The following is a 26941-nucleotide window of genomic DNA, read 5'->3' as shown; positions in this document are numbered from 1 at the left end:
TCAGTAAATGTTTTGGGCTTTGCAGATCATACGGTCTCTGTTGTAACTACTTAGCTCTGCTCTTGTAGCACAAAAGCAGCCATAGACAAGATGGAAATGAATGGGTGGGTTTGCGTTTCAGTAAAACTTTATTAACAGAAACAGGTGGCTGGGTAAACTATAGCTTGCTGACTCCTGTTGTGTTTGGTGGGGCAGTCATTTCATCTTGAAATTGACTTTTGGTTTTGAGTTGATCTAATGGCTGCATTATAGATGTGAATTGGTATTTTGAATTCTTCCCACCCCAATTTTATGTTATCTTTGCCCTTTCTTTCCATTTCTTTTTAACCAGGCGCAGGCACGATGTCATCGAATTGGGCAGAGCAAAGCTGTGAAGGTGTACCGTCTCATCACTCGTAATTCTTATGAGAGAGAGATGTTTGATAAGGCTAGCCTTAAGTTGGGATTGGATAAAGCTGTGCTTCAGTCCATGAGTGGTCGGGATGGCAACATTACTGGAGTGAGTCCTCTTAGTCTGTGGATACATTTGTAGCAGGTCATAGCAATAGAGGGAGGCAAAGCTATTTTTGTACAGGAATCTGACCACCATGTTTGATTTCTCAATTCTTATTTCTTAAAATGTAATAAACCAAATTATTATGATATGGTTAGGTAATGCTCTTAGTAGTTTTTTCATCTTACTGTTGGGTTTTGCAGATCCAGCAGTTCTCCAAGAAAGAGATTGAAGATCTCTTAAGAAAAGGAGCATATGCAGCCATAATGGAAGAAGATGATGAGGGCTCCAAGTTTTGTGAAGAAGACATTGACCAGATCTTGTTAAGACGAACCACAACCATCACCATTGAGTCTGAAGGAAAGGGTTCTACCTTTGCCAAGGTTTGTTCTGTCTGTGCCAAATGCTAGAGAAGCAGAGGTAGAGACAGGAATTTCTGGAATTTAAATATATTTTTTAAATATAGTTACTGGTTTCACTTGCTCAAAAAAGTGTTGTGGTCAACTTTGTTTCTTCCTCACTAGGCAAGCTTTGTTGCTTCTGAAAATAGAACTGATATTTCTCTGGATGACCCCAACTTTTGGCAAAAGTGGGCCAAAAAGGCTGACCTGGACATGGATCTACTGAACAGCAAGGTAAGCTTCCTTTTCTTTACGGAAGCAGTGTTTCAGGAGCCTTTGTAGCTGCTCCGATTCTTTGATGCTGGCCTTCGTTTATGATGGTGTATTGTATATAAGAGCCATTGTAAAAACTTTCTGCATATGAGGCCCCAGAAAACTACTTAGATATCTACCACTTACTTTTGCTTCCTGAGTCCCTATAGATTATTTTGCATGTCCTAAAAAAAAATCTCTTTTTGAGTATCTACAGATGTTATATCCTAGGCTATTTCAATCCATAATTGTCTTAATTCCTTTCCCACAATCCTATCTTGAACAGAGTTACTCTTCTGTTTCTGTTCTCTGTATAGAATAACTTGGTGATTGACACACCTAGAGTACGAAAACAGACCCGGCACTTCAGCACCCTGAAAGATGATGACCTAGTGGAATTCTCTGATTTGGAAAGTGAAGATGATGAACGGCCACGCTCTCGCCGACACGACCGTCATCATACCTATGGGCGCACTGACTGTTTTCGGGTGGAAAAGCACCTCTTGGTATATGGGTAAGAACCCGTCTTGCTATTAGAGGTAGTGGATTTTAATCCTGCTAGACACTCGTTTTGCCTTTCAGATTGGAAGCTCTGACCAAAGAGGGGATAATGGGAAAAACTTTTTTCTGTTAAGATGTTTTCCCCAGATCTTTTTCTCTCCCATCTTTTGGAAGTCCCCAGGAAAATATTAACACAATTTTCTGTTTTTCTAGTTGGGGACGGTGGCGAGATATCTTGTCTCATGGACGCTTCAAGCGACGTATGACTGAACGAGATGTGGAGACAATTTGCCGGGCCATCCTTGTTTACTGTCTTCTACATTATCGTGGGGATGAAAATATTAAAGGCTTCATTTGGGACTTGATTAGCCCTGCTGAAAATGGCAAGACAAAAGAATTGCAGAATCATTCAGGTAATTATCAACTCTTTACTGTTTATCTTTTTATAGATCACCTAATCCTTTTCAGGTCCAAGGGTTTTTCTCAATCCAAGTCTTTAATGTCTCCCCTTTCCCAGGTCTGTCTATCCCTGTGCCACGTGGACGCAAGGGGAAAAAAGTAAAATCACAAAGCACTTTTGATATCCATAAGGCAGATTGGATCCGGAAATATAATCCTGATACCCTGTTCCAGGATGAGAGTTATAAGAAGCATTTGAAACATCAGTGTAACAAGTAAGGATGGAAATTAACAAAGACTAAAGCATTTTCCACCCCAAAGTTTCTGTGTTATTACTGACCCGGCTCTTCTTCCCTCACTTGTAGGGTGCTATTGCGGGTACGGATGCTCTATTATCTAAGGCAGGAGGTTATTGGAGACCAGGCAGAGAAGGTGTTAGGGGGTGCCATTGCCAGGTAAAGTTATGGTACATTTTTCTTTATGCCTTGCCTTATACCAGAAAAGATTGGTTTATTTATTTCATTCTGTGCTGTCTTTGGGATAACTGATAATTAAGAAACTATGTCACTTCTTTAATCTTACGCTTGATATCAGTGGAAGGAAATAGGCAGATCCGCGAGCATTTAAGTTAATGGATAAAAGAAGATACCTATAATAATCTTCCCAAGGATTGTTATTTAATTCTCTGCATTGCTGTGTTGACTCTGCTGTCTTCTACCTTTAGTGAGATTGACATATGGTTCCCAGTAGTGGATCAGCTGGAGGTTCCAACAACATGGTGGGACAGTGAGGCTGACAAGTCCTTGCTCATTGGAGTCTTTAAGCATGGTAGGTACCTTTTTTTAGTCTGTTTATTTCCTTTTGTAGACTTACGTCCACAGATAGAACATGTAGCGTAAAATGCTTATGGCCAGTACCTGAGTTATCTGATTGGTTTTCAATAAAATTAAGTTTGAATAAGAAACTAGTTCTTAAATATCCAGAGCAAAGCATTTCGTTCCTATAAATAGATGTTCAGAAAGACCAGATGGATAGTTAAATCCCAAGGTAGGGAGTCTCCCATCTGTTCCCTAATCAGTGTTATCAATTTGTATGTTGTGGTATCTTAGTTAAGCTTCCACAGTTCAGGGGAGGTAATATATGCCCACTCCTACTAATAATAAACACGTTTAATTTGTATGAAAGTGTTCTACTTATGTAATATCCTATTTGTCTAAATGTTCAACAGTCACTCTGATGAAGGTATGAGCTACAGTGAAACAAAATGGAGTACAAAAAGGAAGAGTACTCCCTTTTCAGTCTTGCCTAATAACAAATCCTAGGTATTAAAAGCAGTGAGTGCTAACTTCCAGCCCAGTGACTTAGTGAATTAGAATATCACTTTTTCTTTTTTTTTTTTTAAACTATTCTGGGGTCACCTGGGTGGCTCCAGAGGTTAAGCATCAGGCCCTTGGTTTCGGCTCAGATCATGATCTCATGGTTCGTGAGTTCAAGTCCTGCGTTGGGCTCTGTGATGACAGTGCAAAGCCTGCTTGGGATTCTCTCCTCTCTCTCTCCCTCCCTCCCTCCCTCCGCCCCTTACCCACTCCTGTGCTCTTGCTCTCTCTCTCAAAATAAGTAAACCTATAAGAAATTGAAAATGTTTTTCTGTTTATTTCTTTAACATAAAAGTAATGGCACTTAATCAACATGTTTTTGAGATGTTTTAAGGGATCAGAAAAACTGAACACTTTCTAATCATAGATTTACTTGTGAGACAAAGAGGTTTAGATGAGTCCAAACATCCTGAAATATATTCATGGACTCATTCATTCATTCTCTGTTCATCAGACATTCAGTGCCTGTTTGTTTACAGGTGTTTCTTGTCCTTCATTCAAAAATGTGTGACCTAGCCCTAAATTATTTTACTTTTTCAGTTTCCCCATGTATGTAGTAAGAATAATAATAGAAAAACTGCCAGTTAAATGGCGATGTAAACTTTTCACCATTCTTTATAAATTCTGATTAAGTTCTTATCTTTTATAACTAGCGATAAAACTCTTTGTGACTCTAAGTTGCTATAGAAATATTAAATATAGTAATATAACCCAGTAGCTGTCCAAGTTAGTATTTTCTATTATGAGCAAAGTAGCTCAGATAGTTCAACTATTTCAGCACCCTTTAGGCAAAATTAATCTCTTATTTTCTTCAGCTTAAGACCCTTTTTCTTCTAGGCTATGAGAAATACAATACTATGAGGGCAGATCCAGCCTTATGCTTCCTGGAAAAGGCTGGTCGACCAGATGACAAAGCCATTGCAGCAGAACATCGAGTATTGGATAATTTCTCTGACATAGTAGAAGGGTAAGCACTGGTGTTTAATTGTCTTAAAGTTCTGAATCTACCCCATGAAGCCTATTAGTTGCTTATGCTAAGAGACAACATAACTGTAGCCTTGACTGAACCCATTAGTATTCTTAATGATGGTTATACTCATTAATGATAAATTCTTAACAAAGAGTGGGATTAGCAGAAAGCACTCCATAAATTAGGCTAAAACCACACATTGCCATAAGATGCCACTAAGGGTGAAAATTAACATTACTCTTAAACGGCTTATTTGACGTTCTGTTCAGTTTTCTTGCAACACTTTTCTGTGTAGCCACAGCTGACAGGACAACTGATTCTCTTGAAAGATAATAGCCATGCAACTCTCCTACGCCACTTATGTGGTTAGCGCCTCAGGAGATTTTACCCCTGGTTTATCATCTCTCAGTGGTAGCTGACACGCATAGGCATAGATTCTGGATACGTGCCTCGATGATGAATTGCCATGCTAATACTGAGTCACCAGGTGGGGCAGTGTTGCCCTGGTTTGGGTGCCAGTGAGTTTAACAAAACTTCTCACATGGAGACCTGAGGGGCATGTTCAGTAGTTGGCTTAGTTCATGAATACCCATTCCATGTACTCTTCTGCAATTGAGAGATTTCTCTGATGATCACAACCTTAGTTTCTTTAGTGCAGAACACTCAAAGGAAATTGGGTCAGTTATTCATTGCAAATCATGTATTATGTCACCCTTCCACTCAGTAGAGCAAAGTAAAACAAGCAAACATGGACTATTCAAATGTAATAATTAAAGTAAATAGGAAGGATGGGAAGAATGGGTAAAGAATAAAAAAGGCTATCAAGAGAAAGGAAATATGCTGGTTAAAGTGTTTTGTTTCAGATGTGAGCAATTTAGAATGACACTTTGTCAGTTTCTCCCCGTTCTTTGTCCTGTTCAGTGTTGTACCTAACTTTCTCAGATCTTAGCACCTGGCTGCCATTCCTTTAAGCATGAAAGAAAAGACTGCTTCATGGTAGATTATACATTTGGCTAGGTCTTCATCCTAAATTGCTCGTAGTGAAGGAAGATACAATCTTGTGTTGTTGTTTTTTTTTCATGCTTTTGAATAATTTTAGGGTTGACTTTGATAAGGATTGTGAAGATCCTGAATACAAACCACTCCAGGGTCCCCCAAAGGACCAAGATGATGAGGTGAGGAATTCTCCTTTGAGTCTAGCTTTTCTCTATTACTAAATAGTTAAGTATTCTCCCATTCCCTGGATCCTGAAGTGTATTGATGAATTTATAATACAAAATGGAAAGTAACTACCATTTGAGAATATAAAGTAGTAATGGAAAGGATTGTGATACCAACTGGGGGAGACCAGGGATGGCTTTGTGTAGGAGGTGGGACCAAGCTGGATATTGAAGTATATTACGTGACTGCAAAATTCCTGAGTCCCTAATTTTTAAGCCATTAACAACAACTGATTTTTCAGGTTTTACTTTCTTATCCCTTTAGTTGGTTGCTTCCATTTCTTTGTGAGGGGTCATTAGAAATTTTTCTTGATCCCTTTGGTGCCATAGAAGGACTCACATAAGAAAGTGATTTCAGAGTGCCAACTTCCCCCCCTTTCCCTCCCCCCCCCTCCATCCTGTGGGGTGGATCTCCTTCTTTAGGGTGATCCCTTGATGATGATGGATGAGGAGATCTCAGTGATTGATGGAGATGAAGGTAAACTTCTAGGTCAACTAGTACAATTTTGTGTGGGGTGGTGGGTTGGGGAATTATTAACTGAATTCTGTCCTATCCTGGGATTTCTAAGAGCTTTGCTTTTGGGTGGCTTGATTATCTCTACTGTCCTTCCTATACTTCCTGTTCATTCTTCTTTGCTTCCCACAGCCCAGGTGACCCAGCAGCCAGGCCATCTATTCTGGCCTCCAGGCTCTGCTCTGACAGCTAGGCTTCGGCGCCTAGTAACAGCTTATCAGCGCAGCTACAAGAGAGAACAGATGAAGATAGAGGCTGCAGAACGAGGGGACCGGAGACGACGGCGTTGTGAGGCAGCCTTCAAGCTAAAAGAAATCGCGCGGCGGGAAAAACAGCAACGGTAGTGTGGCTGGGAATTTGGGCTGAGTTGTAGGCTTGCCTTCAGCTATGGGTCTTACTGAATTTTTTTTTTTAATGTTTATTTATTTTTGAGACAGGGAGAGACAGAGCATGAATGGGGGAGGGGAAGAGAGAGAGGGAGACACAGAATCCAAAGCAGGCTCCAGGCTCCGAGCTGTCAGCACAGAGCCTGACGCGGGGCTCAAACTCACAAACTGTGAGATCGTGACCTGAGCTGAAGTCAGACGCTCAACTGACTGAGCCACCCAGGCGCCCCAGCTATGGGTCTTATTGAAAAACATCTTAGGAAGGATTTATTTGGAATTCCCTAGAGGGACCACTTATTTTTGCCTTTAACTTTTATTCCTCTATGCCAGAAACTTTGGTTGTGTGCCTAACCACAACTCCTAAGGAGGTCTTTTATGTGACCGTTCTCATTTATTTGCCCACATCATTTTTTCCCTTAGTTTGCTATTCTTAAATTCTTACATGTTATAGAGTACCTCTTAACTCCCTCTTCTGCTGTCTTCTGGGCCCCCTCCTTTTTTTTTTTTTGTCCCTACTTTCAATTTTTGTTTATTCAGATATTCTAAGCCACATTAAGAAATAACCAGTTTCCCTGTGTTTTGTTTTTTTTTTTAAGTTTTATTTATTTTGAGAGAGAGAATGAGAGCGGTGGTGGTGGGCGGGGGGGGGGGGGCTGGAGAGAGAGAGACAGAGAGAGAGAGAGAGAGAGAGAGAGAGAGAGAGAATCCCAAGCAGGCTCCCACACTGTCAGTGCAGAGCCCATTGTGGGGCTCGAACTCACAAAGTGCGAGATCATGACCTGAGCCGAAATCAAGAGTTGGATGCTTAACTTACTGAGCCACCCAGGCACCCCTTCTCTGTGTTTTTCTGATCACAATTGCCTGATTCCTCTTCCCTTTAGATGGACAAGGCGTGAACAAACTGATTTCTATCGGGTGGTGTCTACCTTTGGTGTGGAATATGACCCCGATACCATGCAGTTCCATTGGGATCGCTTCCGTACTTTTGCCCGTCTGGACAAAAAAACAGACGAAAGCCTTACCAAGTACTTCCATGGCTTTGTGGCCATGTGTCGCCAAGTGTGTCGCCTTCCCCCAGCAGCTGGAGATGGTAAGCAAGACTAGAGAGTCTTGGGTGAGTGGGGATGGAGGGCAACAGAGCCAAGTCGCTTCATTTCTCCGTCTGCCCCTATCTCTTGCAGAGCCCCCGGACCCTAATCTGTTCATTGAGCCCATCACGGAGGAGAGGGCCTCACGGACTCTTTACCGTATTGAGTTGCTTCGGCGCTTACGGGAACAAGTTTTATGCCATCCCCTTCTGGAAGATCGGCTGGCATTATGTCAGCCCCCAGGTCCTGAATTGCCCAAATGGTGGGAGCCTGTTCGGCATGATGGGGAGCTTCTGCGAGGGGCAGCCCGACATGGGGTGAGCCAAACAGACTGCAACATCATGCAGGACCCAGACTTTTCTTTTCTGGCTGCCCGTATGAATTATATGCAGAACCATCAGGCAGGAGCACCAGCTCCACCCCTGTCACGCTGCTCTACTCCACTGCTCCACCAGCAGTATACCTCGCGCACTGCCTCACCACTGCCCCTGCGCCCAGATGCTCCTGTTGAAAAACCACCCGAGGAGACAGCCGCCCAGGTCCCCAGTCTGGAGAGTCTGACTTTAAAGCTAGAGCATGAGGTGGTGGCCAGGAGCCGACCAACCCCACAAGACTATGAGATGCGAGTAGCCCCCTCTGATACTACCCCTCTGGTTTCCCGGAATGTTCCACCAGTCAAACTGGAGGATGAGGATGATTCAGACTCTGAGCTGGACTTGAGCAAGCTGTCACCATCATCCTCTTCTTCCTCATCCTCATCCAGCTCCAGCTCCAGCACTGATGAGAGTGAGGACGAGAAGGAAGAAAAGCTAAGTGAGTGCATGTGACAGGCTGTTGGCCCTTTTCCCCATTTCCCACCTCTCCACCCCACTCACCTCACTCTTCCCCTTCTTTTCTACATGCATCCTCTGGGAGAGATTTGGATTTTGATTTGATAGAATACCAAAAGAGATCTGTTACTCTCTGGGCTTTTATTTAAAGCCCATATAATTCCATTTCTATATAACTTCATTCTTCCATCTCTGCTCACATTCTGTATGGTCTCTAGCTGTTGACCAGTCCCGCTCAAAGCTCTATGATGAAGAGAGTCTCCTGTCCCTCACTATGTCCCAAGATGGATTCCCAAATGAAGATGGAGAACAAATGACCCCTGAGCTTCTGCTGCTACAAGAAAGACAAAGAGCCTCTGAGTGGCCCAAGGTAATAGCGTCATTCCTGAACACATAGTGTGGAAATACAATGTAACAGAAGCAGGGAACAAGGAACAGATGGTTCTCGTTTTCTTCAATTGTATTTTGCGCTACGCGGTTTTTTTCATGAAACTCTTCCCAGTTGACTTAGGGATCTGATACTATTACCTCCCTCCTCCTACCTTGTGATTTTTACCCATTCTGACAATGGTGGCAGTATTGTTTGTCACAGAATCACATAGCTGGTTCTCCGGCCCTAAAACCAGTATTGATTTCTTTTCCCCCCATTCAGGATCGTGTCCTTATAAACCGTATTGACCTCGTCTGCCAGGCTGTACTCTCAGGGAAGTGGCCTTCTAGCCGCCGGAGCCAGGAAATGGTAACAGGAGGAATTTTGGGGCCAGGCAACCACTTGCTAGATAGTCCCTCCTTGACTCCAGGAGAATATGGTGACTCTCCAGTCCCCACACCACGAAGCAGCAGCGCGGCTTCCATGGCAGAGGAGGAAGTGTCTGCAGTCACCACAGCAGCAGCTCAGTTCACAAAACTTCGCAGAGGCATGGATGAAAAGGAGTTTACGGTTCAGATCAAAGATGTAAGCTTAGCATTTAGGCACTGGGAAGTGGGGAATGAGGCTGTAGTTTTACTAACTACTTCACTAACATGATACTAAACTCATTTGGTTAGCTAACTTTAAAAATTAGAGGGTATAAAAATTAGAGCTCACACAGCTCCATTGAGGAGAAGTCATTGCAGTAAAGGAAGGGATCTTGACTTCTATCTCCTGGGGACTAGATTAAAAGAAACAATATTTTTGAAAGAAATTTAATTGATACAAGGTTCTCTTGGGAGGCTTGTTTCTAGATCCTAGAAACCTAGTTTTTAAAAATTGAATTCAAGTTGTAGGAAAGCTGTTAAAATGACATGGAAGTATTTATGGGCCTTATTAAGTCAAAAATAAGAAGTCATTCCTACTGAAATTAAATCAGTGTTACTTATTTTACAAATGGGAAGTTTAATTTCTTGATCCTCTTCCCTATTGAAACCCTATTAGTTGCTCATTAAGTACTCAACAAGAAAAATTTCTTAAAGTATGTGTTAGGAATTATCAGGATTTTGCTCCTGTGATGATTTGCCATGCTAATATTGAGACACCAGGTAGGGGGTGTTGTTGAAATTCTTCTCTTACTTCTTTTCTGAGGGGCACTAGGTCAAGAAACAAAATCTGTCTAAGGGAAAAGTATATAGGTTTTATCCTATTTCTGATTTCTACCTTTTAGTCAGATGGCCTTCTTTCTCATCCTTGAGCCAGAGGATGACCCTTACCCCAAGATCCGCAAAGCTTAATGTTTACTTTAAAAACATGTGCCATATGACATTTTGGGTGGATGGGTTGTCTTCTTAGGAGGAAGGATTGAAGTTAACATTCCAGAAGCACAAGTTGATGGCTAATGGAGTAATGGGAGATGGACATCCTCTGTTTCATAAGAAGAAGGGAAACAGAAAGAAGCTAGTCGAGGTGAGTGATAGAAAAAGTCTTTAATGTGATGATTAGATTTTTTTTTTTTATTCCTACTAATTGATGAAGGCAGTTGGGATTAAGGGACTAGAAGATACTAGAATTATTTTATGGCTACCATTGGCTCTACTCCCCCTCCCTCCCTGCCCCAAAGAAGAGTATGTGCTCATGGGGGTGGATTCTGGGTTTGCAGCTGGAGGTGGAGTGCATGGAAGAGCCTAATCACCTTGATGTGGACCTGGAGACCCGGATCCCTGTCATCAATAAGGTGGATGGTACTTTGCTGGTGGGTGAGGATGCCCCTCGCCGGGCTGAACTGGAGATGTGGTTACAGGGTCATCCAGAGTTCGCTGTTGATCCCCGATTTCTAGCGGTGAGTGGCAGTTCCATCCAGCAAGATTTAAAGTCATTCCCTTGGTATTTAAGCTGTGTGAGAAGGAGGAAGCATGCCGTATTATGTCATCATTTCTGTATCTGCCAAATCAGAATAATAATACCCAGTCTTCCCAACTCACAGAGTTGTAAGGATCAAAATAAAATAAGTTAAAGCACTTACTAAACTAAATACTAGGCAGTTATTTACTGTTGAATTATTATCTGATCACCTGATTTTGGGGGGAGAGATCAGCTTAATGGCAGTTTCCCACCAGGACTAATCCTTTACTTAGCCATGCAATAAGCATGTATTGTCAAACTAGACACTAGTACCTTAATAATTACTCCAGAGAAGATTTTTATTCCTCTAGGATGACTGATCCTTTTCTATTTCAGTATATGGAGGATCGCAGAAAACAGAAGTGGCAGAGATGTAAAAAAAATAATAAGGCAGAATTGAACTGTTTGGGAGTGGAACCTGTCCAGACAGCTAACTCTAGGAACGGGAAAAAGGTGAGTGAGACTGAGGCGTTAACCACTCTGTTCCCACACTAGATGTGACTGAGAAATTATTTGATGTTATGTTACTTACCTTTTTAACAGTGTATGAAAAAAATTTATCTTCAGTCCACCAATCAGAAAACCAGAGTAATTTTATTGGTATTAATACAGTCCTTTAGCATTGTCATCTCTACAAGAGCATAAAGTTCTAAAAAGTAACTAGCACATCAAGCATATTAAAACACAAGAATTAGTAAGATGTGTTGGAACATTCAAGGCCTTCTGCTCTTCTACTGATTGACTAGGGAGTTTTGGCAAATCTTTAACCTTTCAGCTTGCACATCCTGAAAAGTTGAGGGTATTGGAGCAGATAATCTCTTAAAAGTTTTAGGATCCTGTTTATTTATTTATTTAAAAAAAATTTTTTTTTAAATGTTTATTTATTTTTGAGACAGAGAGAGACAGAGCATGAACGGGGGAGGGTCAGAGAGAGGGAGGCACAGAATCTGAAACAGGCTCCAGGCTCTGAGCTGTCAGCACAGAGCCTGACGCGGGGCTCGAACTCACAGATTGTGAGATCATGACCTGAGCCGAAGTCGGCCGCTTAACCGACTGAGCCACCCAGGTGCCCCAGGATCCTGTTTATTTTAGAAGGGACTTGGGGGCTACTAAGGAAAATAGTCATAGCGTTTCCCAACATGGAGGAGTTTGAGAATCACTGATAATAACGCCAGTAATGGAAAAAGGAAAGGAAAACATGTTTTATAGTTTAAAACAACATTGGTTATTCCATTATTTTCAAATGTACTTATGCTTTTACTACCCCAGTTATAGGCCTTTTGGTAGATTAAGTGCTGATAATCCTTTCTACCAAAATATAACTGTAAAAGTTTCTCTTTGCTATGTTAGCCTTACTTTGGGCAGTAATTATATTTTTTAAACATATTAAATCATGGTTTGTTTGGGAAGCACTTAAAGTGATAAGTACTTGTATATACTCCCTTTATCTAATCATCCCCTCTTTCATGTACCTCTTTACATATATATGTAATATGTATATAAAAATACAATGTATCTTTTAGCAAAGTCAGTTTCCAAATAAACATTATCTTTTGCATTTAACAAATTGAGATCATTATTTTGCACATTATAGTAATTTGTGAGGGGCATTTATGAAGCTTATTTTTTTTTTATTGGTAAAAGTGGTTTCATATAAGGATTGTTGGCCATAAAAGAATAGTTTAATTTATCCTCTTATCCTCTATGGGACCAAAAGTGTGATAATAAGCACAGTGGTTGATATGTGAGACTGATGGCTGAAGGCTGGATCCTTCTCTGTCTTGAATTTCACATTACAGAGCAGCTTCATAAAAAAGGCTTTTCCCCAGTATTACCTATTTTTACCTCAAGTATTTTGTTATTTCTTTATAGTCAGTTGAAACAAAAGATCCTAGGGAGTCACAGAAAATCATAATATGACTAGTGCAGAATTTTTGATGTAGACAGAATTGATCGTATATCTAGCACTGCATTATTACTTGTAACTGTGGGAGTTTAGGTGCTATTATAGTTATTTTAAAAGTCTATACAAATACGGAGTATTGAGAGGTTTGTCTCTCCAAATCAGAAAGGTATATTCCCGTGTCACGTGTTAGATTGGTAAATAGAGTGCAGAGATATAGGCACCAATTGTCTGAGTTTAATTCTAGGTTACCCAGTATTGTACTTAGGTCTAGCAAAGCAGAGGCAGTAGTTCCAGCTTCGGTATACTTAATTAAAATTTACAGTCAGAACATCTAGAAGAAGTGACTTAAAATTCAGCAGATAGGTTCTTTTTATCAGTGTGAACAAAACTTAAATTTCACGAGGAGCTACCCACAGTCTTTTTGTTGTTCTAAACATCCAGGAGTCTTAACCTGACCTGTCTTTAGTTTACCACACTCTGATATTCTAATGAGTGATAATTTTGTGAATACCAATATAGTCGTTCTGCACTTCACATGATAAATTTCATGTGAACAACCTGCCATCAGTAAAGTATACTGTGCAAATACTGATTCACTCATTGGCTTACTCAGGCCCCTTTAATTTCTTAAAGGTAAGAAATGGGCGGATGGACTAAAGATACAATGTAGTCACGGAAAAAAGAAAACTCTGGTTCACATGAGTATCAGTATCAATTCCTTGATCTTAGCTTGGGCATCGCAGTGCTTCCAGCAGCTACATCCAGCATTTCCTCCTCCTTATTACCATCAAGCCTTATCTGAATGTGCTTGTTTTGCTGCTCCTAAAGATAGAGTCAGTGAAAAAGAATTTGCAAGCTGGGGCTCTGTTGGCTTCTATTTTGCTTTTTGACTTTCTTGTTTACCATCTTCTTTTCCTTCCTCCTAGGGTCACCATGCTGAAACTGTGTTCAACCGGGTTTTGCCAGGGCCTATTGCACCAGACAGCAGCAAGAAGCGGGCCCGTAGGATGCGACCAGACCTTTCTAAGATGATGGCCCTGATGCAGGGTGGAGGCACTGGGTCCCTGTCTCTGCATAATACCTTCCAACACAGCAGTAGTGGCCTGCAGTCTGTGTCATCTCTGGGTCACAGCAGTGCCGCTTCTGCATCTTTGCCTTTTATGCCGTTTGTGATGGGTGGTGCAGCATCATCCCCTCATGTAGACTCCAGCACCATGCTTCATCACCACCACCACCACCCCCACCCCCACCATCACCACCATCACCATCCAGGCCTGAGAGCCACTGGCTTCCCTTCTTCACCAGCCACTACCACCTCTGGTACTGCCTTGAGGTTGCCACCACTGCAGCCTGAGGAAGACGAGGACGATGAGGATGAAGATGATGATGATGATTTATCTCAGGGCTATGATAGCTCAGAAAGGGACTTCTCACTCATTGATGATCCTATGATGCCAGCCAACTCAGACTCGAGCGAAGATGCTGATGACTGAAGCCCCAGCATGGTCCCCATTGCTTGGGTGGCTGCTGTTATTTTCAATTACTCTGGCCCTTGGACTATGGAAAAGTGGGAGGGGCAGGGGAGATGTGGGGAAACCCAGGACTCCAGGAGGTGAAAAGGAAAAAGAAAACTTGTACCTGATTGCTTCCAAAATTGAGAGGATTGGGTGGGCAGGGGGAACTCCTAAAAAAATACATGACCACTTCCTCATTTCTGGGGAAGGAAAGGAGACTAGAGCAGCTGATGTGCTCACCCCTCCCTAAACCCCTCCATTAACCACAGACTATGTAGCGCTGGCCCTAGCCTCTGGCAGAGCCTGTTCCTGGCCGAACTGTGGATACAGCTGGAGGGTCAGGAACTGTTACCTTCCTTCCCCTTGGCATTAATAAATTTAAGTTAATCCTTTTCCACTCTTCCTTTGTTCTATATTTGCTCAAACCCAATATAAAGGTTAATTTTGAATTCATGATGGGTAATTTCAGTACCATTTCCAAAGTTCATTATCTCTCATACAAAGTTACCTTGGACAGGACAGACAAGTCGTCTCCACTCCACCAAAGGTTATATGTTAAGTGTAGTCCAGCTTGCTAAAGGCAAGGCAATTATTTAACGTAAATAGTAGGCAAATGTTAAGATTCAAACTCGCAAGTTCTTAAAAAAAATGAAGAATGTTGCCAAGGAACCATGTACATTTTACCTGGAATTAACTGAAATAACGGTGCTTTTGAGAAGCCTTAAGAATGGTGTCACTTCATGGACTGTGGCAAGGGGACAGGCTGACCGGAAGGAACGTTGTCAAGACTTGAGCCCGGTTGGGGGGGGGGCGGAGACTGGGTTGTATTAAGCCCCTCAAGCCATTAGTTTCCTACAACTCTTCTCCCACCATCCCAGGGCTCAGATGAAGCCTGGGCATTTCCTTTTCTAAGGCAAGGTCCTTTCACCATAATTTATTGGTAGGGTGCGTTTTTTTCTCCTCGGTTTGTTCTGTGTGTGTGCCCGGAACCTCAGACCCAGCGTCCCACCACGAAGGATCCTTCTAGACCAGGAGCTGCAAAGGGTTTTGCTTCCCCACCCTTTCTAGGAGGGGAACGCACCCAGCCTTCCTTCTCCCGTCCCACGCCACCTCCCGCTCTTTCCGCTTCCCCGGCGTTTGTCGGTGGGTGGGGCCATTGCAGCGGCGCGCGGCAGCTCGTGTGGGGCGGGGCACGTGTGGGGCGGGGCAGGCTCGGCAGGCCTCCCGCTTCCTTCGCGGTGCCCCGCCGCTGCCGCCTCCGCCAGAAGTTGGAGCTCCTGCAAACCGCAGCCGGGCTGAGAGTGAGGGCGGGGCGGAGCGTCACGTGATGACGTCGCTTCGCGTGCGGCTGTTGCTAAGTTGACAACAAAACCCCGCGAAAATCTAGACTCTTTTTGTGTTGCACATTTTGTTGATTTTCCACTGTCTTTCTTCCTCTCCTTCCGCTAACCTCCGGAGAGAGGATTAAAAGAAAAAAAAAAATTCCAAGCGCTGTCGGGACCCGGAAGCGGAAAGGGCATCTTTGAGGTCGATACTTCCGGGTCACTGGGAGAGTGCGGGATTCCGGGGCCGAGAGCGGGTGGCGGATCCGGGACCTCGCGTGATTCTCGGAACCCGAGCAGGAGCGGCGTCTGTCGCTATGGCTGTGACTCTGGACAAAGACGCTTATTACCGACGAGTGAAGAGACTGTACAGCAATTGGCGGGTGAGATAGATCCCGTAATTTTCCCTGGGGAGCCCCCCTCTGCCATCCCATAATAACCCCATTTCTCGGCGCCCTTTTTTCTCTTTCCGTCGGGAATTCCCGGGTTCAGTGTCGCGCCCCTTTAGTTGCTGCAGGACCATTCACCGCAGGCCGCCCCCAGCGCCGCCCCGGAACAGGGAATCCCCCGCAATCACCCTGCCCTGCATCCACCACCATCTTCCCCGCGTGCTGGCCCCCGTCATGCATAACAGCCTCCTCTCACAATTCCTTCCCGCCCTGGAAGAGGCATCATCCTTCCCTCCCACTCTGTGATCACGTCTTGCTGCCCCCCTCCTGCAGTGTTCATACACACCCACGCACTCGCTCTGTCCTTCCAGAATCCGAGTATTCCGCCCCAGGTCCCGCCAGAATTGGCAACCTTCTTCGTAAAGGGTGGATGGAGGGGCTAGCAAGATGTGAATCCAGCTTTTCGTGTTTATCGTTTGCGGGGCTTTTGCTGGAGTTCAAAAAAAAAAAAAACAAAAAAAACCGCTCACGCGCAGCCGTCTCATGTTCTAGGCCCTGCTGTGGGTAACACAGAAACCCTAATGCCGAAAACCTGCAAGCATTAGTAATGCAAAAACGATGTGATGCTTAAAACCTCACTAGTTTTCCTCTTTGGTAGAGTATCCGGGGCACGTGTTGAGAAAAAGCGCTGTTGCAGTCTCCAGTGTTTTAAAGGTTGGGTAATTTTGCCGCTTGAGAAACGTCCACGATTGAAATTTATTTTTATGAAAGTAATTTATCAATTCATACATTTGATTGCGTCCTGTGGTGCAGGCTGAGCTGTCGAGCTTAAGTCTGGCCTCTGAACTCTTGTCATCCAGGGAAGCTAAAACTAATAAAGACTTTTTAAAACCTGAAAAATGTCCTGACGGAAGTGATCAGTTCTGATTTTCAGCATGTAAATTGCCGTTCAAATAGACCCTTCACTAAAAACCAAGCTATTAAACTTGGTCAGTTTCCTGCCACTCATATTAAAGGTTCATGTGTCTTTAATTCTTTGAAGATAAATGCGTTAGATAATTGAAAGTAAAACGGATTCTTTGTTGCATTTTTATGAAAATAAGGACTTAATCCTAGAAAAATGCTGAACATAGTTTTGTTTTTAAGATTTTGTATTGGTTAATTTCTATCAAATGTTTTCACATTTTCTTTCACTGTTACATTTTTAAATAATCCATGTTACAAAAACTTTCTGGGGCACCTGGGTGGCTCAGTCCGTTGAGCATTGAACTCTTGATTTCAGCTCAAGATCCCAGGGTTGTGACAGGCTCCTCCTCCCTGAACTTGGAGCCTGCTTAAGAGTCTCTCACTACCTTTGTCTGTCTCCCCTCCTGCTTGCTCACACACATGCGCTCAAGCTCACTCCCTCTCTGGTGCTCGTGGGCTCTCTCTCTCTCCCTCTCCCTCTCCCTCCCCCTCTCCAGTAAAAAAAAGTTGAGCATTCGACTTTGGCTCAGGTGGTAATCTCAGTTCTTGAGTTGGAGCCCCACACCAGGCTCTCTGCTGTCAGCACAGATCCTGCTTTGGATCTCTGTTCCCCTCTCTCTCTGCCCCTCCCCCGCTGCTGTCAAAAATAAACATTAAAAAAGCATGCTGTGAAAAAAAATAAAAATGTGTTTTTAAAAAGGAAAAAAAACTTTCTGAAAGTTGCAGTATTTTCCAAAGATTGATTTACAAGGGTGCAGTATATAATAAATATAAATAAATCAGAAACTCTCTCTTCCACTCATATACCCTGAAATTATACAGCTTAGATGTGTAGGTTGTTCCTAGTCCCAGTAATTAAGAGTTTATCAGGTTATTCTTCATCTTCTCTAGACCATTCACAAAAGCTAAGATTCATTTAGTCAGTGTTCCATTACATGATAAATGCAAAGCATGAGACTGGGAAAAACTGGAGGCCTAAAGACAGATTGACAAACTTAATAATTTTAAGTAGCAGTGTTTAAATCAAGGAAAGTTAAATTATAGGCCCTTGTTTTTTGTTCCTCAAAAATCAATATTTTTGAGAGGGAGACAGAGGGCGAGGGCGCAAGTGAGCAAGGGGCAGAGAGGGAGAGAGAGAAAAGTGGGGCACAGGTCCACCCAAAGCAGGGCTCGAGCTCATGATGTGGGACTTGAACTCACGAACCATGAGATCATGACCTGAGCCGAAGTCAGATGCTTAAGGACTGAGCCACCCAGGCGCCCAGAAACCATTAAGGTTTATCCTGGCCCTTCTACTTACGTCATTTGAAGAGGTATGTTAAATGTTAAGAAGAACTGGTATTGTATAAAGTTATGTGTCAAGTCCATATGAAAATGTACTCATTAGCAAAATTTGTGGCTAATTATTTTGAAAATCTTATTTGAATAAACTTTCTATTTTCTTATAACTGTGAATTTTAATAATTATGTCCAGAACCCACCTGTAGAATTCCTTTCTGCTTCATAGTCTTTCCAGGTTACAGGACTTCATTCTGACCTGCTTAAACAAAGATCATGGTTGTCGGGTAAATTCTGGTTGCTTATTCTCTTATCTGTAGCAGAAAGATAGTGAAGTATATAGGTGCATGCTCTATGTATTTTTTACACTTTTTCCTTTTTTAATAAGAAAACTAGCCTTGAGATGCAGGAATAGCTTGAACTATACAGATCCCAAGTCTTGTATTGTCCATACCCATCTTCAAAGAAATATCCATTATGAAAAAAATTCACAAACTGGAAAATTTGTTAGTTGCCACATCCACTTTTTTGTTTTAAATACCTGCAAGCCTAAGCTTTTCAGAGCTGTGTGATTGTGTGTGGTAGCTCCAGCTCTCTTCAGCCATAGAGATTAGTGGAGAACCAAAAAGCTACTAACCTTGTTTTGTTTTTTAGAGAGAGAGCATGAGCAGGGGAGAGGGTCAGAGGGAGAGAGAATCCCAGGCAGGCTCTGCACTGAGCTAACGTGGGGCTCAGTCTCACGACCTGGGATCATGACTTAAGCTGAAACCAAGAGTCCAACACTCCACTGACTGACCCACCCAGGCTCCCCATGTTTTGTTCTGTTATTTTTAATAAGAACAGGAGCTAATGTGACTCCTAATCTCATCTGCAAATTGAGTTTGGGTTAAATACATATTGTGAGGCTACTGCAAATAACATATTATTTTTTTATTACAGTTTTCATTAATTTATGTCTAAAAACAGCAACATCAGACACTTCTGTTTGAGTAAAAATTTCCAAAACATTAGTAAGTATATAGTGTCATTTTAAAGATGAGAAAATCGGCTCAGTCAAAAATCAAACAGGAGATCTTCGTGACAACTAGAACTTATTACTGTTTTGTGACTGTAGATGTTGGAGTCTAGTCCAGTCCTGCCTCTTCTATTTTAGATCAGAACTTCCGTGAGCAGCAAGCGTTTGCAGCCCTTGTCTATTTCTGTGTTAGAAAACTCCGGGTAGTGGCAGTGGATCGTGAGAGTGGGCTCTGGGCTTCTCCTCTCCTCTTATACTTAACTGGGTCCTTATTTAGGGCTCCCAGCCTTTTCAGGATTGTGATCATTTTTAACCAGGTACTATGATTAGTACTGCATGGGGTAAGAGGTGAAGGAGGTTAGTCTCCATTTTGCAGTTCAGCTGCTTTGAGAACCGAGGGAAACAATATCCAGGCACACCTAGAACACTACCTCTTAGGGCATCCTGCTATGAGTGAACCTTGACTTTAGTCATCTGCCTTTTATCCCAAAAGAATTATGTAAAATGTCAGAATTTGCCACCATTTTCAAAAGGCAAGCCAGTCCAGTACGTTCAGTCACATGTCTGTATGCCACGGGTCAGGATGGAAATGGTGGGTGGCTCTAACTCTAAAAAAGAAAGTTTGTGTCCATGGAGAAAACTATATGCTATAATGTCCGTGCCTCGCTCAATTGGTGCTTTCTGACTGCTAATTTTTGTGTTGCGGACGAGTGTCTTGTTCTGGATTGCTCTCCAAAAGTAGACAGTTACCTTTTATGGCTTAGGAAGGTTCTTTAAAATATAGGCAATTCCCATGCTTCTTTCATCAAGATATTAGGTTATTTCTACCCATTCCCATTCTTAATGTCTCTTTTATCTTGAGTGAGGTAGGTAAAGGTTTAAGTAATGTATGGGTCCCTTGACTTCAAGAAGAGGAGGCTAGATGGAAGTAAATGCCTGAGGAGGTTGGGGTACATTTATTCTTGCATGCTCAACTTTTATAGTCTACTCCCATTACTAACTTTCTTACATTTTTATCCCTGGTTCCCAATTCTCGTGCCTGGCATGTAGTAGCCACTCAGTGAACGATGGTGACAGTTTCTGAGCTTTCATGCATCCTTGCTTGGTTCGAAGAGACTTCTGTCCAGGCTACATATAGGTGACCATAAGTTCTTCCTTTCCTGGTACTATTCACCTGTTGTCTCTATGTAATTATTAATGGCACACCTTTTTATTCTCCAGATTGTCTTGGTATGAATGACAAATTATATCCTGGCTATAAGCCGGTACTTCAAAAATGTTTCCTCTTTTTAGTGCAATACCCATTTGGTTCAAAGGGAGATAGTTGTTCCTCTGTCATGGTATTTCCCCAACTTTTATTATTCTGATACCACCTTCACAGTTTCTGCTTATTCATTGTTATCTGTATGTACTTTGTGCTTTAAGTGTTATTTTTAATTAAGTAATAACATAGGTTTTTAAAAAACAGGTAGTTCTGAAAACCTTAAAAACCAGTCAACTGCCTCAGAAGCAGTTACTTTTAGTTCTTCTGCTTCATATTTTGAAATGCTGTCTATACATTGTTACTTCTTGATTTGTCAGTCTTAGATATTAACTGTTGTCTTGTTTTGGTAGTTTAGGATTTACATTTAACTTTTGTATTCTGTCACACTTCATTCCAGCTTCCTTACCTCCTGATACTTTTTAAATCTTTCCTTGACAGGGTTGCCTGGGTAGCTCAGTTGGTTAATGGGCTCAGGTCACGATCTCGTGACCTCTCATGAGCTCAAGCCATGCGCATCGGGCTCTGTGGTGATAGCTCAGAACCTGGAGCCTGCTTTGGATTGATTCTGTGTCTCCTTCTCTCTCTGCCCCTCCCCCAGTCACACTTTGTTTCTCTCCCTCTCTCTCAACAATAAATAAACATTAAAAAAATTAAAAAAAATAAATTTCTCTGGGGCGCCTGGGTTGCTCAGTCGGTTAAGCGGCCAACTTCAGCTCAGGTCGTGATCTCGCGGTCCGTGGGTTCGAGCCCCGCGTCGGGCTCTGTGCTGACAGCTCAGAGCCTGGAGCCTGTTTCAGATTCTGTGTCTCCCTCTCTCTGACCCTCCCCCGTTCATGCTCTGTCTCTCTCTGTCTCAAAAATAAATAAACATTAAAAATAAATAAATAAATAAATTTCTCCCTGACACATTGTTATGGAAAACTTCAAACAGAAAAGTGAAAGATTTTTACAGTGAACACCTGTGTACCCACCACCTACATTAATAATTGACATTTTATTATACTTGATTTATCACATATCCACCCCTCTTGATAAGTTTTTTTTTTTTCACAATTTTTATTAAAATTGGTAGTAAGTTGGGGCCCCTGGGTGGCTCAGTCAGTTAAGCATCTGACTTCGGCTCAGGTCATGATCTCATGGTCCGTGAGTTCGAGCCCCGCGTCAGGCTCTGTGCTGACAGCTCAGAGCCTGGAGCCTGTTTTGGATTCTGTGTCTCCCTCTCTCTCTCTGCTCCTCCCCTGTTCATGCTCTGTCTCTCTCTGTCTCAAAAATAAATAAACATTTAAAAAAAAAAGTATTTTAAAATCAGTAGTAAGTTTACATTTTTATGCTCATGTAGATACTTTCACTGCTCGGTGAAGTAATAAAGTACAATTACCTCTCCTATTCTCTACAATTCATTTTTCCTGACACTAGTGATTGCCTAAATTTCTCTCTTTTTTTAAATGCTCCTAGCCCTAATTATTTCCTCAGGTCTGTCATAATCTTCTCAATCTTTTATTTTAAAATTGTCACACTTGGGGCATCTGGGTGTCTCATTTGGTTGAGCATCTGACTCTTAATTTCAGCTCAGATCATGATCTCACTGTTTGTGGGATCGAGCCCTGCATCAGGCTCTGCACTGACAGCATGGAGTCTGCTTAGAATTCTCTGTCTCCTTCTCTGTCTCTGCCCCTCCCCCACTCGTGTTCTCTCTCCAAATAAATACACTTAAATTTTTCACACTTGTCAGATATTTTATTAATTCTGTGTTGGGGTTTTGTTTTTTTTTTTTTAAGTTTATTTATTTTGAGAGAGATAGACAGAATCCCAAGCAGGCACCACGCTGTCAGTGCCCAGTGTGGGGCTCCATCCCATGAACCGTGGGATCATGACCTGAGCTAAAATCAAGAGTCCAGATGCTTGACAGAGCCACCCAGGCGCCCCAATTCTGTGTTGTTTTTTTAGCTTCACCACCATTCCCCTCCCCCAACCTTACATTATATTGTTCTATCTGTACAGGTTGTTCTCCAGGCCTACTGAACTTGGGACTTTCCAATATTGGGTCCCCTATATCCTACAACCTTTGTGTTGATTTTTTTTTTCTTGTAAGAGCATTTTCTCTAAGAGCTTTTTAAAGGATATAGAGAATATATGTTTCTTAAGCGGTTGTGTGTCTTAAGTTTTATTCTGTCTTCACTTTTGGTTAATAATATAGTTAAGTGTGATTAAAATTCAAGGTTTAAAATCTCTCAGAATTCAGCTCAGAATCTAAGCAGTCATTCGGTAGTCTTCAAACTTGCAGTATTTTCAGAAGGCAAATGTGTCTCTTTCCTGATTCAGTATATATGGCCTGTTCTCTCTGAAACATTTCAAATCCTCTCTTTATCCCTTGTGTTTTGAAATCTCACTGCCTTCATATGAGCCTTTTTTTTTTTTCTTCCATGCATTGAATTGGGAAGTCAGGGGGGGCGGGGGAGGGTCTATTCAGTCTCCAGGCTCAGTGCCCTTCAGTGTTAGAATCATTCACTGTTTGATTACTTTTTTCCCTCCATTTCCTCAGTGATCTTTTTTGTTGCCCCTGATATTCTCCTTCCAGAGCTTTAGACCGCTTGACTTAAGTTTGTTGGTTATCTTTCAGTTTTGTTTCCTATCTTTGTCCTCTATTTCCAATACTGCTTCTTAACTTTATTTTCCCACTTACAGATTTTTAAAATTTTCAGCTATTTTTAATTTCTTCTTAACCTCTACACTCTTGTTGTTTCATGGATATACTATATTTTATAGGAGGTGTTTTTATTTAATTTTTATCTTCTGTTCTCTGTGTTGTCTGTTTCCTCTGAGTTTCCTTGATTCCTCTTACATATTGGAGACCTCACAGACACCAAAGTAAGACTTGGCTACCCATCCGCATTAAGAATAAAATAGTAAGACATTGGTTGGCAGCTCTGCATGGATGGGGCCTCTCAAAGAATAGGAGTAACTGTAGAGTGAATAGGCTCACTTATTCCATGGAGGACCCCCAAATGTCAGTATGTGAAGAGTTTTCTCTGAATTCAGTGAGGACATGCAAAGAAAAATCCTCTTCATTCGTTCCTGATGGTCACTCAAAATACAAACTTTAACTTTCTAAAAATTAGTACTTGCTTCTGCTGTGCCTAACATCTGAAGCTAGAGCCTTTTTGAGCTCATTTTTCCAGAGATTAAATAAAAAGTCTTTTTGCTAAAGGATTAGGTGTTGTCTCAGGACTTTCAAGAACTGGGGGGGCAAGAGGCAGGGGAGTCCCTCTCTTAAGCTTACTGACCAGACCTTCCGTTTTTAGCCCTGAACTCACCCAAGTGCAATATACTCCATTCCCTTTCGCTGATACTTGGTGCCTCCAGAGTTTAGCCCCCGGGGCTCTTTGAGATCTGTATACCTTACCATTGAGAAAGCTTGTCAGGCACTTGGGGTGCAGCTACCATAGCTCTGCTTAGTTGTTTCCCACTCATGTCCTCTTTTATCTTCCAGAATCCTGTTGAATTCTTTAAATCTAACTATATTCAGAAAGGATCCTTTACATCACTATAAATGGAAAATTGTGTCACTTTCCAAAATTAAAAAGTAAAGATCATATAAGCACAACAGCATTATTAAATTCTACCAGGTGTTAAGGACTAGCATTGAACAGATATGTTCTTTTTTAAAAATTTTTTTATTAAGCTTTTATTTTAATTTCAATATAGTTAACATACAGTGTTATATTAGTTTCGGGTGTACAATATAGTGCTTTTATACGTTACTCAGTGCTCATCATGATAAGTGTACTCTTCATCCCCATCACTTATTTAACACACTTCCCCACCCACCTCCCCTCTGGTAACCATTATTCTCTATAGTTACGAGTCTGTTTCTTGGTCTGTTTCTCTTTTTTTTTCTTTGTTCATTTATTTTGTTTCTTACAATTCACATACTAGTGAAATTATGTGGTGTTCGTCTTTCTCTGACTTACTATGCTTAGCATCATACTTGAGTTCCATCCATGTCATTGCAAATGGCAAGATTTTATTCTTTTTTATGGTTTAATAATATCCCATTATATATGTGTGTGTTTGTGTATATATATGTGTGTATGTATATATATGTATATATGTGTGTGTGTATATATATATATATATATATAAATATATATGCCATTTCTTTATCCATTCACGTATCAGTGGACACTTGGGCTGCTTCCATGATTGGGTTATTGTAAATGATGCTGCAATAAAACATAAGGGTACATATATCCTTTCAGATTAGTGTTTTTGTATTTTGGGTGTGTAAATACCCAGTAGCGTGATTACTGGATCAGAGGGTAGTTCTATTTTTAACTTTTCTTAAAATTAAAAAAAAATTTTTTTTAATCTTTATTTATTTTTGAGAGAGAGAGAGAGACAGAGCATGAGCAGGGGAGGAACAGAGAGAGAAGGAGACACAGAATCTGAAGCAGGCTCTAGGCTTTGAGCTGTCAGCACAGAGCCGATGCAGGACTCGAACCCACGAACTGCGAGATCATGACCTGAGCCGAAGTCGGACGCTTAACCGACTGAGGCACCCAGGCGCCCCTATTTTTAACTTTTTGAGGAACCTTCTTACTCTTTTCCACAGTAGCTGTACCAGTTTGCATTCCCATCAACAGTGCACAAGGGTTCCTTTTCTCCACATCCTTGCCAACGCTTGCTGTTTCTTGTGTTTTGTTTTTGTTTTGTTTTGTTTTGTTTTAGAGACAGAGGGAGAGAGAGAATCCCAAGCAGCCTTGACACTCAGGGTAGAGCCCGACATAGGACTTGATTCATGACCCTGGGATGATGACTTGAGCGAAAACCTAGAGACAGATGCTCAACTGACTGAGCCACCCAGGTGCCCCTTGTGTTTTGGGAGTTTTGTTTGTTTTTAATGCTTATTTATTTATTTTGAGAGAGGGAGAGAGAGAATCCCAAGCAGGCTCCACAGTGTCAGCACAGAGCCCATCTTTGGGCTTGAACCCACGAATTGTGAGGTCATGACCTGAGCCAAAATCAAGAATCAGACACTTAACTGACTGAGCCACCCAGGCACCCTTGTGTTTAAAAAAAAAATTTTTTTTTTTTAATCTTTATTTCTTTAAAAAAAATTTTTTTTCAACGTTTATTTATTTTTGGGACAGAGAGAGACAGAGCATGAACGGGGGAGGGGCAGAGAGAGAGGGAGACACAGAATCGGAAACAGGCTCCAGGCTCTGAGCCATCAGCCCAGAGCCTGACGCGGGGCTCGAACTCACAGACCGCGAGATCGTGACCTGGCTGAAGTCAGACGCTTAACCGACTGCACCACCCAGGTGCCCCATCTTTATTTCTTTTTGAGAGAGAGAGAGAGCAGGGGAGGAACGGAGAGAGAGGGAGACACAGAATCCAAAGCAGGCTCCAGGCTCTGAGCTGTCAGCACAGAGCCCAACAGGCTCTGATCTTTGCTTGAAAACTCAAATATTAAAAATAGATCTAACCTGTGACCCAGCAATAGCACTGTTAGGAATTTACCCAAAGGATACAGGAGTGATGATGCATAAGGGCACATGTACCTCAATGTTTATAGCAGCACTTTTCAACAATAGCCAAATTATGGAAAGAGCCTAAATGTCCATCAACTGACGAATGGATAAAGAAGATGTGGTTTATATATACAATGGAATACTACTTGCCAATGAGAAAGAATGAAATCTGGCCATTTGCAGCAATGTGGATGGAACTGGAGAGTGTTATGCTAAGTGAAATAAGTCAGGCAGAGAATGACAGATACCGTATGTTTTCACTCATATGTGGGTCCTGAGAAACTTAACACAAGACCATGGGGGAGGGGAAGGGGAACCTTGATACAACCAATGCCAAGAAAGGCTCTTTAGGGTCTTGAATGATTTAAGAATGTAAAAGGGCCTGCTATCAGTCTGAGAACAGCTGAGCTATATGATTCCGATGACATCACACATTAACACTAATTTTGGTATTAAACATTCTCTCCTCTCCCAATTTTTGCTACATATGCTCTAGTTCTTCATTAAACATGGATTTTGTGGCAATAATATTGCCGCTACCTTGATAACCTCCCAAAATTAGGAACAGGAAACTGCCTATGTTTAATGCTTATGTGTTCTAGCTACAGATAAGTGTAATTTCCATGCCCATACATCTGTCTGTAAAAACCACTGAAATTAATCAAAAAGCCTCTTTTAGTATTTTTTGATATTTGAAATCTTGCTCCTGTCAAAACCTTTCAACAAAGAAAAAGATATCAACATGTATAAAAATTCAGAATACATAGTAATACATTTTTAAAAAGTATACACAGTGTAATCATGTAACTTAGTCATTAATGATATGGGAAATTTATCCAAAGGGATCTCAATAAAACTGAAAATAGGGAGACAGAAAAAAAGGCCCACATACTCAGCTTTTTTATGCAGATGGGGAAGCAAACTCAACTATTCCAAGGATTTTAATTCCTATAAAATGCCTAGTTTTCCACTGCCCATCACAAAGGTGATAAACTCAAATTTTATCATTGAC

The 26941-nt window shown here is 41.8% G+C and overlaps 2 protein-coding genes, 1 long non-coding RNA gene and 2 other non-coding genes across 11 annotated transcripts in view; 4 read left to right on the top strand and 1 right to left on the bottom strand.

The window, feature by feature from the left end:
- The window catches only part of CHD8 (chromodomain helicase DNA binding protein 8), a 62057-nt gene extending 47496 nt beyond the window's left edge, over window positions 1-14561 (top strand). For 3 of the 7 annotated variants that reach the window (XM_040476577.1, XM_040476578.1, XM_040476574.1), the window contains 20 exons: window positions 332-499; window positions 697-876; window positions 1018-1128; window positions 1464-1660; window positions 1861-2060; window positions 2141-2321; window positions 2412-2501; window positions 2771-2874; window positions 4260-4389; window positions 5492-5567; window positions 6036-6090; window positions 6259-6466; window positions 7394-7602; window positions 7694-8413; window positions 8649-8800; window positions 9083-9385; window positions 10196-10309; window positions 10503-10682; window positions 11081-11197; window positions 13577-14561. In XM_040476577.1, coding sequence (XP_040332511.1) covers window positions 332-499; window positions 697-876; window positions 1018-1128; window positions 1464-1660; window positions 1861-2060; window positions 2141-2321; window positions 2412-2501; window positions 2771-2874; window positions 4260-4389; window positions 5492-5567; window positions 6036-6090; window positions 6259-6466; window positions 7394-7602; window positions 7694-8413; window positions 8649-8800; window positions 9083-9385; window positions 10196-10309; window positions 10503-10682; window positions 11081-11197; window positions 13577-14143 — 4062 coding nt within the window. In that variant the 3' untranslated portion in view covers window positions 14144-14561. The remainder of the gene's footprint in view (window positions 1-331; window positions 500-696; window positions 877-1017; window positions 1129-1463; window positions 1661-1860; window positions 2061-2140; window positions 2322-2411; window positions 2502-2770; window positions 2875-4259; window positions 4390-5491; window positions 5568-6035; window positions 6091-6258; window positions 6467-7393; window positions 7603-7693; window positions 8414-8648; window positions 8801-9082; window positions 9386-10195; window positions 10310-10502; window positions 10683-11080; window positions 11198-13576) is intronic. The other 4 variants (XM_040476572.1, XM_040476573.1, XM_040476575.1 and 1 more) reach the window with 3 other exon arrangements.
- On the top strand, window positions 4841-4950 carry LOC121032516 (small nucleolar RNA U6-53/MBII-28). Its single transcript, XR_005791338.1, has one exon. It is a non-coding gene; the product is annotated as a small nucleolar RNA U6-53/MBII-28 (small nucleolar RNA).
- On the top strand, window positions 9910-9995 carry LOC121032517 (small nucleolar RNA U6-53/MBII-28). The gene has a single exon (XR_005791339.1). It is a non-coding gene; the product is annotated as a small nucleolar RNA U6-53/MBII-28 (small nucleolar RNA).
- LOC121031437 (uncharacterized) lies at window positions 10630-14964 on the bottom strand. The gene is made up of 3 exons (XR_005790715.1): window positions 14849-14964; window positions 14673-14738; window positions 10630-10735 (listed from the first exon to the last, which is right to left on the bottom strand). It is a non-coding gene; the product is annotated as an uncharacterized LOC121031437 (long non-coding RNA).
- Window positions 14965-15679: 715 nt separating this feature from the next.
- SUPT16H (SPT16 homolog, facilitates chromatin remodeling subunit) overlaps window positions 15680-26941 on the top strand; it is a 39520-nt gene continuing 28258 nt past the window's right edge. Inside the window, exon 1 of the mRNA XM_040476591.1 lies at window positions 15680-15869. Within this exon, the coding sequence (XP_040332525.1) occupies window positions 15804-15869 (66 nt within the window). The 5' untranslated portion in view covers window positions 15680-15803. The remainder of the gene's footprint in view (window positions 15870-26941) is intronic.

The sequence above is a fragment of the Herpailurus yagouaroundi genome, unplaced genomic scaffold, assembly GCF_014898765.1.
Source record: "Herpailurus yagouaroundi ecotype Mexico unplaced genomic scaffold, PumYag 141, whole genome shotgun sequence".
Lineage (NCBI taxonomy): Eukaryota > Metazoa > Chordata > Mammalia > Carnivora > Felidae > Herpailurus > Herpailurus yagouaroundi.
This window is presented reverse-complemented; position numbering and strand designations above follow the sequence as displayed.